The 13,514-nt window shown below is 49.0% G+C and overlaps 1 protein-coding gene across 1 annotated transcript in view; it reads right to left on the bottom strand.

The window, feature by feature from the left end:
• Window positions 1-230: 230 nt before the first annotated feature.
• Window positions 231-13,514, bottom strand: part of LOC114706829 (sugar phosphate exchanger 3) — a 40,993-nt gene continuing 27,709 nt past the window's right edge. Inside the window, 6 exon segments of the mRNA XM_028889334.2 lie at window positions 231-1,526; window positions 3,280-3,345; window positions 8,093-8,244; window positions 9,474-9,521; window positions 10,099-10,200; window positions 11,541-11,682. Of these exon segments, the coding sequence (XP_028745167.1) occupies window positions 1,434-1,526; window positions 3,280-3,345; window positions 8,093-8,244; window positions 9,474-9,521; window positions 10,099-10,200; window positions 11,541-11,682 (603 nt within the window). The 3' untranslated portion in view covers window positions 231-1,433.

The following is a 13,514-nucleotide window of genomic DNA, read 5'->3' as shown; positions in this document are numbered from 1 at the left end:
GCAATGAGGCCTCCCAGTACCCACGGCAGGGCCCAGCTCCCCCGGCAAGGCTGTGGGCTAAGTGTCTGCTGCCCAGTGACAAGTAATGCCGGGCAGCCAAAGGCACCCCCGTACTTAAGTGCAGAGCTGGGCTGGAGCACAGTGCAGCCCGCAGAGACACACACTGGGCATGTGCAGGGCACGCTCCAAACCCGTACCACGGAAAGGAAAAACGAGAGGCAACGCAGAGCTTGGGCAGAGATTAAATAACCAAACAGCTGGGCATTTATTACAAAAGCTGGTTTTCTCCCCTCCCTTCCTATGTATTGTGTTTTCCCTTTATGTCAGTGACTCAATCGTAAAGTGATCAGAAGTCCTCGAGATTAAATAACAAGTCTGTCAACACATATTTTGGAGTGTAATACAAGAGGTGGGAGAACATTTCCTAACCCAATGTGAATTAGGTGTCCCTCAAAATTGCACATTTTCCTCCTAGTTTGCTTACATAATTTAAAATGTATGTACAGAATGTCCTTAAAGTATTGATTCATATAGAATTCAGTCTGGAAGACATACACACTACCACCTTCTAAAAAGGACAGGCCTCAGGCCCTAACAATCCACTAGCATGATTCAATACATACATTTCACACCCTTGCAACAAAGAGTCTTTGCTGTGTCTCTAATCCTAGTCTTCTTCTGAGGTAACTCCAGGAACCGGGCTGCGACAGAGACCACTTTTCCAAGAATAAGGCTACAAAGCAAGGCTTCTCGGAGGGTCTTAACGTTCCCAGACTGTAAGTCTGAGGTTGGAAGCTCCATGCTGGAATGTTCGAGATAACTTATAGTTCATGAACAGAAGACTACTCCTAGGAGTGAGTCAAATGTCAGTGAAGTCGGAGAACAAGCTGACAACCATTCTAGAGAGGACGAGGACCTCCAGAAGCCACAGAGTGACCGAGCCACAAGCACAGTGACATCATCTTCCAGCCTCGGTAAGGTACACTCTGTCCAAGGCGGGGCCGCAGCTTCATCTGGCCTGAGCTCGGATTCACGTCTTCATGGTGATGCCCTCTCTGCACACTGGCTTTCAGAGGGTCACCCGGCGGTCTTCTCATCAAACCAGCTTGCATGACTCTGCCTCCTGTTCACTGAGCCCTTAATTAAGGCTGACGAACAAGGGCCCAGGACCAAAACATGTCCGGTTAACGGGATAAGCTGACAAGCCCGACGAAGAGGCTGGCAGGTTCCTTTTAGTACATTCACAAATATAGTAAAAAATGGTCAGTAACTGCTCTAGTGTACAAAAATAATTCGACAGTGTCGGGGGCAGTGGGCAGTGGGCAGGACGCCTGACGAGCTGAGGTTCCGTCGGGGCTGGGAGGACTCCACACGCCGGAACCGAAGGCCTACAGGCTCCGTGAGTGTCCCATCCATTCTCCCGTGGGCACCGATCACTCACTCAGTATGTGAGCTTGTCTCCTTCGCACAAGAGAGAACACTTCCCTCACTATTAACGGTGAGATAAACAGAATTGTACAACTTGTCTGTGGAGAGAGAAAAGTTTTTAAAATGAACAACTTACTTTTGGTAGAGCATCATGATTTGAACATTAGCGATGGATCTGAGCAAACACATTCTGACATCACAGAAAGAAAGCGGTCCATCTTCAGTGAATTAGAAAACAACTTTTGAAAATTAGAGTTAAAACCACAAACACACAATGTCACATCAGCTGTCAAAAATAAATAATAAATAACTGAAGTGTGCCACTACCATGGGCAAAACAAGTTCCTAGAGCCCAGAAGAAGGTTGGGCTTCTCCTTTCTTTTTTTTAAATTTTTGTTTGTTTGTTTTTGGAGACAGGGTTCTCTATATCACAGTCATGGCTATTCTGAAACTCACTCTGTAAACCAGGCTGGCCTCAAAATCACAGAGCTTCCCCTGCCTCTGCTGGGAATAAAGGTGTGCGCCACCCCCACACCTGGCAAACGTCAGCTTCCTCATGGCAGATCCGGGTTTTCACTTCAATAGTTCTGGTAGTGTGTGTGTGCAGGTGTGTGTGTGTGTACAGGTGTGTGTGTGTGTGTGCAGGTGTGTGTGTACAGGTGTGTGTATGTGCAGGTGTGTGTGTGCAGGTGTGTGTGTGTGTGTGTGCATGTGCAGGTGCCACAGCACGTGTGCAGGTCAGAGGACATCTCAGAGCAGTCGGCTCTCGCCTTCCACCACGCTGAGGTAGGCGCTCACACCTCTGCTAACGTGCTACTGCTACAGCGTGGCTGGCCTGCAAGCTGTTGGATGTCTTCCTGTTTCTGCCTTCCTTCTCGCAGGAGGAGTTCTGGGGTCCCAGAGGTGCACCACATCTGGCTTTTTATGGAGAGTCTGGGTACTGAACTTGGTTAAAGGGCTTGCGCTGCAGCCTGGACTTCCACTGAGCCATCTCCTTTTCGTTTGTTTTGCGGGGCTGGGGACTGAACTCCGGGCCTTCAGCACGCTGCAGCCCTAGCCCACAAATGGATCCTGGAAGCCAATGTCCTTTTTCTTTAAAGACAAAGTCTTCCAGGCTGGCCCTCAACTCATAATCCTCCTGCCTCTGCCTCCCCAATCTGAGTCATTAGAAGCTGGAGAAGAGAGCCTAGGGACTTGCTCGTGTTGACCTATCCTGTTCCTCCTTGGGACAGGCCGGAGGACAGCTGCTTAGAGTCAGGTGACAGTGGCCAATTAGGACGCCTGGTTTCAAGGCTAAGCCATCCGCAGACGAGCTCAAGCTGACCTGACATGATGAGCATTGTCCCTCAACAATACGACAGAATATGTCACACGCCTTCTCAACAGAAAGCAGCATCTTAGAAGCAGGGCCTTTCTGGCTGTTTCTCAGAAAGCCCAACATCTCAGCCAAGGCTCTGGAGCTGAACACCTGCCCCTGCGGACGGTGTTAATTAGAGCTCCCTTCTCTGTAACACTGTTGCCTTGCTGCAGAATTCTCCAGCCCTGTTTAGCAAGCAGCCAGTCAGCAGCCCAGAGGAGCACACTGATTAATGGCTGGCGAGGGATGAGTAAGCCTCTTGCTTCTCTGCAATTGTAAATGGGAACACTCATTAGTCTCAGGTCGGGACAGGCAAACTCAGGGGCCTTGGGCTCCTTGAGAAAAGAAATGAGTCTTCCCAGCCTAATCAAATGCTACTTTTCACCCTAAAATCTTTAAAAGGAATCAGCAATTTTGTTGGTTTCAAGTAGTGATGAAATCAAATGTTCTAAACTAAATAGGAAAACTGGTTAAAGAAAAAAGCCCATGCTTACCATGAGAATGAAAAAGTAGAAAACCCACATCCATCCTAGGTTGTCTTGGATCAAAGACACCAGATACTAAAAAAGAGAAAAGGAAATTATGATATAATTCTTTATAAATTAACAAGATGAGGGCTGGGGACATGGCCGGCTCTATTTGATAATGTTTAGTTAACGTTCACAACACCCTGGGTTTGACCCCCAACAACATGTAACTATACATGGTTGGGCATGGCTGTGATCCAGTGCTTGGAAGGTGATCAAAAGTTCAAGGTCATCCTCTACCACATAGCCACTTTGAGAACAGCCTAGGCTGCGTAAGACTGCCTCAAGAAAACGGCGGTGGTGGTGGGGGGGTCGTGGGGGGGGGTCAGGAGCTTGCTGCTGAGTCAGTGGGGTGGGGTGGGGGGTCAGGAGCTTGCTGCCGAGTCAGACGGCCCCACGGTTAGCAGCACTGGCTACTCTTAATCATAACCACCTGTCTGTCACTCAGGAGAACCCACCCCTCTTCTGGCCTCTGCAGGCACCAGATAACCACACACATTCATGAAGGCAAAACACTCATACACATAAAATAGAAATCAATGAGATAAAGTAGTTGAAAAGGAGATTAGACAGGACTACTTTGGGAAATCAGGAACTGGGGTTTCAATAACATCTTGTCGTTTACAAAGCTCTTCCACAGACATATTCCCATTTTGAGACAGGGTCTCACCATGTCCAGGCCGGCCGGGAACTCACGCTGTCAGTCTGAGTGCTGGTAATGACTACAGGCTTGGCCTGCCACCCTGGTTCCGTGTGCATTTTATTACTGGCTCATTCTGTACAGAACTGCAGAAGGAGCTGTATGCCAGAGGTTTGCTCTTCAGAGGAAGAACAGCATCCTTGGTGCCTCCTGCTCCCTCCTCATCTCCTGGTGGAAGGTCCTAGAGCTGATGCTTTCAAGAACAAGCTAGCTCCCCAGCTTTTCTTTCTGTTTCCCTTTTCAGTGTTTCCGAGGCACAGATTTGCTGTGTAGGCCTCAGCAGCTGGCAGCTGATAAGTCAATGAGAGAGACCTCAAATGCCCTTCTCCCTTCTCAACCACACTATCTGTTCACCGGGTTACTACGTTACCAACCTCCCACAAGATAACTCCTTCCCTTTACTTTCTTTTGTTTGTTTTGGTTTTTCGAGAAAGGGTTTCTCTGTGTAGCATGGCTGTCCTCACTTTATGGGATCTGCCTCTGCCTCCCAAGCGCTGAGATTAAAGGCGCACATCATCACACCTGGTCTCTCTCTCTCTCTCTCTCTCTCTCTCTCTCTCTCTCTCTCTCTCTCGATCTGCCTCTGCCTCCCAAGCGATGAGATTAAAGGCGCACACCATCACACCTGGTCTCTCTCTCTCTCTTTCTTTTTCGGAGCTGAGGATTGAACCCAGGGCCTTATGCTTGCTAGGCAAGCACTCTACCACTGATCTAAATGCCCAACCCCCTGGCTTTTCTCTTTATTTCCAATTATTGAAAAGAAGCTAAGAGCACTTAACCCAGCGTTCTCTCCCTCCCCCATTACAGGAATATCTAACATAAAATTACCATTTTACAGTTTTTTAAGTGTATGTGTGTCCATGTATGCATAGGTATGTGAGCTTGTACCCAAGCGTAAAAGCTGGAAGACGGTATCAGGTGTCCCCCTCCATCACAATGCCTATTCTTTTGAGGTTTGCCTGGGCATAGGGATCAGATTTTCTCAGCTAGGCTGGAAGCCACCGAGTCCCAGCAATCGTCCTGTCTATGGCTCCCTCAGAGTTGGGGTTACAGGAAAGCCTAGGATTCCCAGCTTGTTACCTAAAGGCTAGGATCCTGATCGGTCCTCCTGATTACACAGTGGGTGTTCTTCCCCCCGGGCCACCTCTCCACTCCCTAACTGTAACCATTTTAAACACACAGGTCGAGAGCATCAGTTAGTCACAATGATGCACAGCCACAACAGCTACTTATTCCCACATCGTTTTTATCTATAACAAAGCTCTGTGAATCACAGCGCCCACAACCCTAGCCACTGGCAAGTTCTATTTTGTTGTTTTCTTCTCCCCAAAGCCAGGATCTCACCCTCTAGCCTAGGCTGGTCAAACTCATTCCTTAGTCTAGGACAGCCTTGAACTTGTGGCAATCCTCTTGGAAGTCCTAGTCTTCCAAGTGCTGAGATTACATGCATGTACCACCACACCTGACTTAATAACTTCTAATTTACTTTCTAAAGCTGTGAATTTGCCTACTGTAGATATTTCATGTAAATTGTTTTTAATTTCACATTCATTTAGCAAATTTTCAAGGTTCAAACATACAGTAAGCATGCATCAGCATTTCATTCCTTTTCATGGATGAATAGAATTCCACTGAATGTATATAGCACATTTTTAAAAAATCCATTCATTTGTTGGATGCCTATTTCCACCTTTTATCTACTATGAATAATATTGTAATTTTTTGGGGGGGGGAGAATACCCACATTTTCCACAAAAGCTCCACCATTTTGTTTATGCTCATACCAGCAATGGAAGGCTCTGATTTTGCCTGGACACACAGATGTGAAACACGTGAATGCCTGGTCCTGTGGAAGCCAGAAAAGGGCACTGGATCCTCTGGAACTAGAGTCACAGCCAGTTGCAAACCATCATGTGGGTGCTGGGAACTGAACCCGGGTCCTCTTGAAGAGCAGCCAGTGCTCTACCCACTGAGCCGCCTCTCCAGCCTCTATTTCCTACTTTTTAATTATAGCCACTAGGAATGAAGATCAGATCTCAGTGTGGTTCTGATTTGTATTTCTCTACTAAGGCTATTGAGACTCTTCCCATATGTTATATTAGCCATTTTTATGTATTTTTCATCAAATTTGTCCCTATGTTTTCTTCGAAGAATTTCAGAATTTTAGCTCCTAAAGTTAGATCTTTGATCCACTTTGGCCCTGGATGGCCTGGTTGCCATTACACAGCCCCGGTCGACCTTCAACTCAAAGCAATTCTGCTGCTTCTGAGGGCTGAGATTACGGGGGGGGTGCACACCATCACACTCTGTTTGGAACAATCTGCTTTTCAAGGAATGCAGAGTCTGGTACAGAGGACAGAGATCCAGATTGGCAAGTTGGTGCCATAGGTGCCATAGGTGTTTTCTGGAGGCATGTACCAACTGCTAAGGCAACCAGGAAGAAAAAACAACAAATTCTTGAGAATTTGTCGAAATTCAGGGAAGGCAGAGGCAACACTTGGAGCCACTTGGAGCAGCCCAGGGAATGGCCGAGGGCAAGGCTGACGGAGTTTTAGCCTTCAGAGTTTGGGAGGCAATGGCAAACCATTCAAAACTCCCCAAGAGGCCAGGCACGGCGGTGCACACCTTTAACCCCAGCACTCAGGAGGCAGAGGCAGGCGGATCTCTGAGTTTGAGGCCAGCCTGGTTTACAAATCTCTTGAGTTCCAGGACAGCCAGGACCATCTGGAAAAACAAAACAAACAAACAAAAATCCCAAGAGAAGGGATGAGCACAGTTAAGAATGATTATTCCTGACCCACTCGCCTGACTGTGGAGGTCAGTCCGACAGTGACCCGTGTTTACGAACACTGACATGTCAGACGGACAGGACTAAACCAAGTCTAAACAGTCTATTATCCCAGGCCTCGGGAGGTGGGTCGGGGACTCAAGGTCATGCTATTCTACACAGCAAGCTCAAGGTCAGACTGGGCTATGTGAGAAACTGTCCTCAAAAAGGAAAAAAGAAAATTCCAAGTAAAATGACTGCAATGCTAATTATGATTACCTACCTGACTAACTTAGAGAGCACTAGTGAGGGACAATCTAACACCCAATGCAATGGGGCCAGAGAGGTGGCTCGGGGTGAAGGCCTGAGTTCCAGCTCCAGGACCCATAGAGTGGAGAGAACAGATTCTGGCAGGTTGCCCTGCCTTCCACACATGTGCCGCATGGCAAGCATGCCCCCACACATAGGCTCACACACGAAAATACCTAAGTGTATAAAATAAAATGCTTGTTCGCCACCCGCTCAGACATGAAGCCTTCTGGATGGGTGACGGTAGCCCCGTCTGGCTTCTACCTCAGAGCACGCAGCAGGAATTCTTCCACTCTTGTTAACTGTTTATGTTTTTGACTCTTAGTGATATATCCTACGTGGTCAAATAGCCTCAGGATTGTACAGCACTTTGGAAGCAGCATGTCTCCTGTGTGCCGGCAGCAGTGCTGGGTAAGGCTGCAGGGGAACCGAACCAGGATGCCGCCCTCACGGAGCCTCATTACTCCAGCGAGCAGACACTGATGAGCCTCCACTACATGGCTGATCAACACCAGGACAGTCTACTGTTCCTCACTGCTTGCTCCCACACTGACCCCAAGATTAGCTACCAGTGATTCACCCTGCTCGTCAGGCAAACCAGCAACCTTTAAGTCATTCTGACTACTACAGTAGAGCCAGAGCCCAGAGCCCAGAGCCCAGAGCCCAGAGCCCAGAGCCTAGAGCCTAGACCTAGAGCCTAGAGCGTCTCCAGCATCCACACGGGAATTTACAGCTCCACAGGTTCCATCTCTGCACGTCTGCAGACTTCCGGAGTTCTGCTTCCCAGACAACTCTGCTACAGGATACATACAGTCACCCTCTGGGACCAGTCACAGATGTCTAGGCATGGAGAAACAGACTGTACTCAGAGGTAGCTAGCTAGCTACACACTCTATGGCCATGTGAGATGCCTTCCATATTAGGTCTCCGGGCTTTCTGTACAGTGGTTCGCAGCACAAGAGCGCCACCTACCGTGGGAGCCAGCAAGCACACGCTGTTCTCACCTGGCCCACGGCAGCACCAATACTCCCAGTTCCATCGACAATTCCCGTGACAGTCGCCAGAGCCTCACTGCTCCCTTGGATCAGCTCTTGGCGGCCCAAGTCTGCAGAAATAGCCGAGCTAATCATATTGGATGGTCCGCCAATGAAAAACCCTGAAGCCATAAAGAGAACAGGTTCATGTTAAAATATAATCCCTAACTCTAGCCAGATAAGAAAAAAATATCGGCTGGGTGGTGGTGGCGCACGTCTTTAATCCCAGCACTCGGGAGGCAGAGCCAGGCGGATCTCTGTGAGTTCGAGGCCAGCCTGGGCTACAGGCCAGCCTGGGCTACAGAGTGAGTTCCAGGAAAGGCGCAAAGCTACACAGAGAAAACCAGTCTCGGAAAACCAAAAAAAAAAAAAAAAAAGAAAAAAAGAAAAAGAAAAAGAAAAAAGAAAAAAAATATCATCCCAACGTCTTAACATGTTGGGGAGAAACAGAAAACAGGAAGTGCTCTCAGACAGCATTTTCAAACAAACTGGTATCTACTTCTCTAAAATCCTTTCCTGAATGGTGTGACCCCCTGGTGTATCTATGGCACCTAAGGCTAACAATACAACAGAACACACAGTCTTCTTAATGCTTGAGCCACTCAGGTCAGTGAACACACTGGAAAGAAAGAGAGGGCTGCCGGGCGGTGGTGGCGCACGCCTTTAATCCCAGCACTCGGGAGGCAGAGCCAGGTGGATCTCTGTGAGTTCGAGGCCAGCCTGGGCTACCAAGTGAGCTCCAGGAAAGGCGCAAAGCTACACAGAGAAACCCCTGTCTCGAAAAACAAAAACAAAAAAAAACAAAAAGAAAAAAAAAAGAAAGAAAAGAAAGAAAGAGAGGGCCGAGACGGTGCTGTTTCAGAGGTACAGGGACGCTATCTGCCCTGGCTCTGAGAAGGCCAACCCCTGGCTGGGTGTGGCTTGGCTCTTGTAAACTGGGTCATCTTACTGGAATCAGACTCACACATCTTGCTGAATTACAAAAATTACTATTTTTTTTTTTTTAAAATAACATGTTCCTTAATTGTGCCCAACGACTTTACCTAGTGCTCAGGAAAATACTGACCCAGTTTGGCACAAGAGAACAAGCTAACTGTCCTGGACTTCCATAAGCTGGTGGGTGGAATTCCAATGTGACACCTTCCCAAGTCACTTTCTGAATCCAAATGTTTAGGACATCTGTCCACAGGGACAGCTTCTGTCACAGAGAGGGAAGCTGCCCAAGGAGGCATCGACCTCTCTATCACTTGAGTTCTACAGAGCGGAGGTTTTAGTGTCGGTCCATCTGCAGGAGACAGCCTCCTCCGAACTCCCAGAGGACCAGCACAGTGAACAGAGCGGCCTGGCATACCTGTGATGGTCATCAGGAGCGCGTTGATGGACTTGTTGTTCGGGGAGCCTGTGAGAAGAGACACACAGCACAGTGACCGGAAAAGCAGGTTCGTGTGCCTCAGCAACAGCGCACAGCGGCTGCATCTCCGACACCTCACGATCCCTCCAGAGACAACAAAGACGGACAACTCTCCCCGCCTGCCTCTGCGGCTTTTGTCCTGTCTGCCTCTGGCTGCAGCTCTAGCTAATGAGATGTCTAAAAGCAGAGAACGACTCTACCGTCTTTAGAACACACACACACACACACACACACACACACACACACACACACACACACCCCAAGGCCTGCTAATTACCATCTTCCCGCTTTTGAAACCTTGCCCCCTTTTATGGTTTTATCAGCTCTAATGCTGTCCCTCTGGAGCCGCCCCTCAAACAAAGCAATACACTCCCAAGCAAGCTTTCAGACAGATCCACAAAGCAGCAGAGATGCCAGTTTCCTCTCCACACAAATAAAACCATGGGATGACAATTCCCAGGCACTCGGAGCTAATCCCGGCTCTCTCCACGGCTGACCGCTGACTCTGGGCAAGGGTCTACCTTCAAGAGATCAGGAATCAAGGCGGCTGCAACAGAATACTCACGACTATACCCAACAAGGGAGCCAACCGCCAGGACGAGGCTGAGGGCCAGCACGGGGGCTCTCTTCTGCAGCACGTCGGAGATGAAGCCTTGCAGAGTCCCACCTTGAAGCACAAAGAGCATTGACGTCAGCGGAACGCAGCCGTGCCTGGGCCAAGCCCTCTGAGGCAAGCTCCTCGGGGGCCAAGGACACAGCGGGCTCTCCCACGGTGACGGCCCGTGGACAGGACACCTCAAATCAATCATCCAAGAGAGAAAAAAGAAAACCATCCAAACCACTATTACCCATATTTACTGTTTCCCCTACCAAATCAAGAGTGAGGTGATCCTGGATTTTCTTCGTTTTAATTTAAAGCAGACAATGGACTAACTAAGTGAACCTGTACTCCCAGCTCCCTGGAGGCTGGAGCAGGAAGATCATAAAGCGGCAAGCAGCTCGGGCTGCCCAGTGTGAGCCTGGGGGCTCGGCCTCAGCACCACCAAGTTTAGGGAGACGCCTCACGAGCCCTCGACAGAGCCCCTGAGCTGCGTCTCCAAACCAGCTCCGTTCGTTCTGCGCCAAGGCAACTTTAACTTAGGAAGGCACAGAGTGTGGCAGGTCTCAGGGTGTCTCCGTCACCTGTGTCTGGACCTAAGACTGCCAACGGCTGAGTGCAGACATAATGTCCGTGTGCCACCTAAGGACCCACTGCACAGTTCATGTGCTCAGGGTGGCTTGGACTTAAAGTACCTGTGTGTAAATATCACAGAGACAGAGACGGTAAGGTGGGGCCATAGTGTGTCATCTGTTGGTCTTATTTAAAAGTTTATTATTTCCTTGTTTGTATTTCTGTCTATACCACAAAGCCACTGGTAAAATCTGTTATAGAACTAGGGTTATACATATTTGCTAGCGCGTACAAAGTCCAGGGTTCAATCCCTAGGCTGGAAAAATAAACTAAACCGCTGTATACAGCAGGGCAAGTGCAAACACACACACACAGAGAGAGAGAGAGAGAAAGAGAGAAAAGGGAAATTCCTGCTCTTCCTTCCTCTCGTATCTGACAATCTGCCCAGGAAGGTGCCGTGTTTGCTTCCTCGGCCAGAGACACTGGGACAGTAGAGGAAGCCAAAACGAACACATTCCCACTCCATCTTGAATCTCTCACAAAATCAGCTTCAAAGGCAAGCCACCCCGAGAGCACACAAAGGGGCTGCGTTTAAAGAGATCCCCGAGTGTTCCCAAGACAAAAGGGCCGATCCATCAACCACAGACTAAGAAAAGACAGCCGATGAATCACAGCCGTCCGTCTCAGGCTGGCCTTCCTCTCTATGGACTTTTTGTTCTCACACGAGTTTGCGGGTTTACTGGAAGGATGGCTTGGGAGACGGCTGTGGGACAAGCCGTAAAACTTCAAATGAAGCAAGATCTCCTAAGTCCGGAAGGAGGTGCACACGCGCGTACCTACAATGCCTCCGACGTCGTACCAAATGGACAACTTGTCGGCTTCGGCTTCCTTCCACCCGAAGTTGTTACTCAGATAAAAGGGCAGCCAGAAGAAGAAGGAGTAATTCACCAGCTTCAGGCAGGCGTAGGCCAGGGAGTACTGTAAGAAAATCACGGCTGTCACCATGCAGCAAACAGCACAGCCTGGTGACCTCCCTGACTGGACCCGGAGGCCCTCTTCTCCTGACTCCCACGGCTTTCTAAAAAGGCCTTAAAAAATAAATAAATAAATAAATAAATAAATAAATAAATAAATAAATAAATAAAATCACATACAGCTTTTTCTTCACTATCCCCAGTTTCTCTCCTATCATTTCCCTGGCAAAGGCAAGCCAGTGTTTGGAACCCACAAAGCAGTGCGCACTGTACCCACATTTCTTTATTCAGACCAAAGGCCCACGGTATCCGTGCTGCCAACCCGCATCAGCTACGGACAAAGCAGCCTAGCAAACAGCTCCGCTCACGCTGCAAGCAGTCAGACTTTCGTGGTTCTCTTCCTACCACGTTAATGCTGTAAAACTATGGAGAGTAATGTGACTCAGTCACAGAAAGACATCCCCCTGAGGACCACTTTCATATTAGAGCTTCCAAAAAGCCCTACATCCCACAAAGGAGAGCATCTCTGGTGGGCCAAAAAGGAAGGGATGTGCTCAGGACTGGCCTCCTGGCTCTCTTTTGAAAGCTGCCTTAAGTGGGTGATGGCTGAGACTCCTGTATCCAACACATTATTACCAGGAAACCCTGACTATTAGCATCAAAGGGGAGGCGGAGGCAGAGGGCTGACTTCAAAGGGTGTCTGGCTAGTACACTCCTGCCCCTGAGCGCCAGCTATTCCCCAGGTGCCACGTGTTTTAAAAGAGCTTCCCTGGCAGGGCAGCAGCCACCCCGTAGAGAGCCAAATCTCAACCAGCGAGCGCTCTGCCCACGGCCTGCTCCAAAGACAAAGGCGCGGGTTAACTAGACTTCCTTTCCACCCTGCCCCTGCTGGAGAACAATGGCTCGGGAAGTACAAAGGAACCAGCAAATGAGTTTCTTGTTTGGTCACAACAAACCCAAGTTCTGTCTCAACCAAAGCAACTACCAGCCAAATGCTTTAATAACGGGAATTCAGACAGGCTCTTCCTAAGAACAGGGCTACAAGCACCGGAGCTTCCCCGACACGTCACTGTCCTGATTCAAGCATCACAGGGTTGTGTCACACTTACACTGGACTGACACTTGACTGCCTGTTGGGAGGGTTAGGCTTTTTAGCAGACAGGCACAGGCAGAAGGGGGCTGAGAGGGACTGAAAAGTGGGGGTGGGGGGGATGCATACGCATCAGGAAAAGAGGTGACAAGAACAGGTGTTTTGTCGACTACACAAAGCCAGTGATCTAGACCCAGGCAAGACGGGTGTCATCTCCATCCCACAGGAAGGGGAACTGAGTCACAAGGATGGGTTGGGTGACTTACAGAAAGTTAGTGGGCAAGCTGGAAACACAAACTAGGCCTCTTAACTTCCACTCCAGTGGTAGCCAGGCACCCAAAACATCAAGACAGACAGACTGCCGCAGAAGGGGTTCGCCTCAGACGGAGGTTTTCCCGACTGCAAAGGTTGTGGAGACACTGGGGTGCGATACCAAGAAATACTGAGAGTCTGTCCTGGACAGGGTGACTCCCTACTCCCTGGGATGACCAGAAGTCACAAATGAGGCAGAGAGTGAACCGTCCAAACCCTTCTGGGTCCACATAAATTCAACAGACTCAAAACACATATTTAAAAACTTGTCATTTTTGCCTTTGGAGCTGCATGCTAGATCAGGGTCAGCAGGTTCATGGGTCACATCTGGCCATGCCCATCTGCAGCTTCTGTGTGCTACAGAGTCAAGGGATTAAACTAAGATTTTTCAGTTCCCCCAGAGCTACAAATATTCAGTCATCATGGCTCTCAGG

The sequence above is a fragment of the Peromyscus leucopus genome, chromosome 3 (genome assembly GCF_004664715.2).
Source record: "Peromyscus leucopus breed LL Stock chromosome 3, UCI_PerLeu_2.1, whole genome shotgun sequence".
Taxonomy (NCBI): Eukaryota; Metazoa; Chordata; class Mammalia; order Rodentia; family Cricetidae; genus Peromyscus; species Peromyscus leucopus.
Note: the sequence above shows the minus strand (reverse complement) of the source record. Positions and strands in the feature narration are given on the sequence as shown.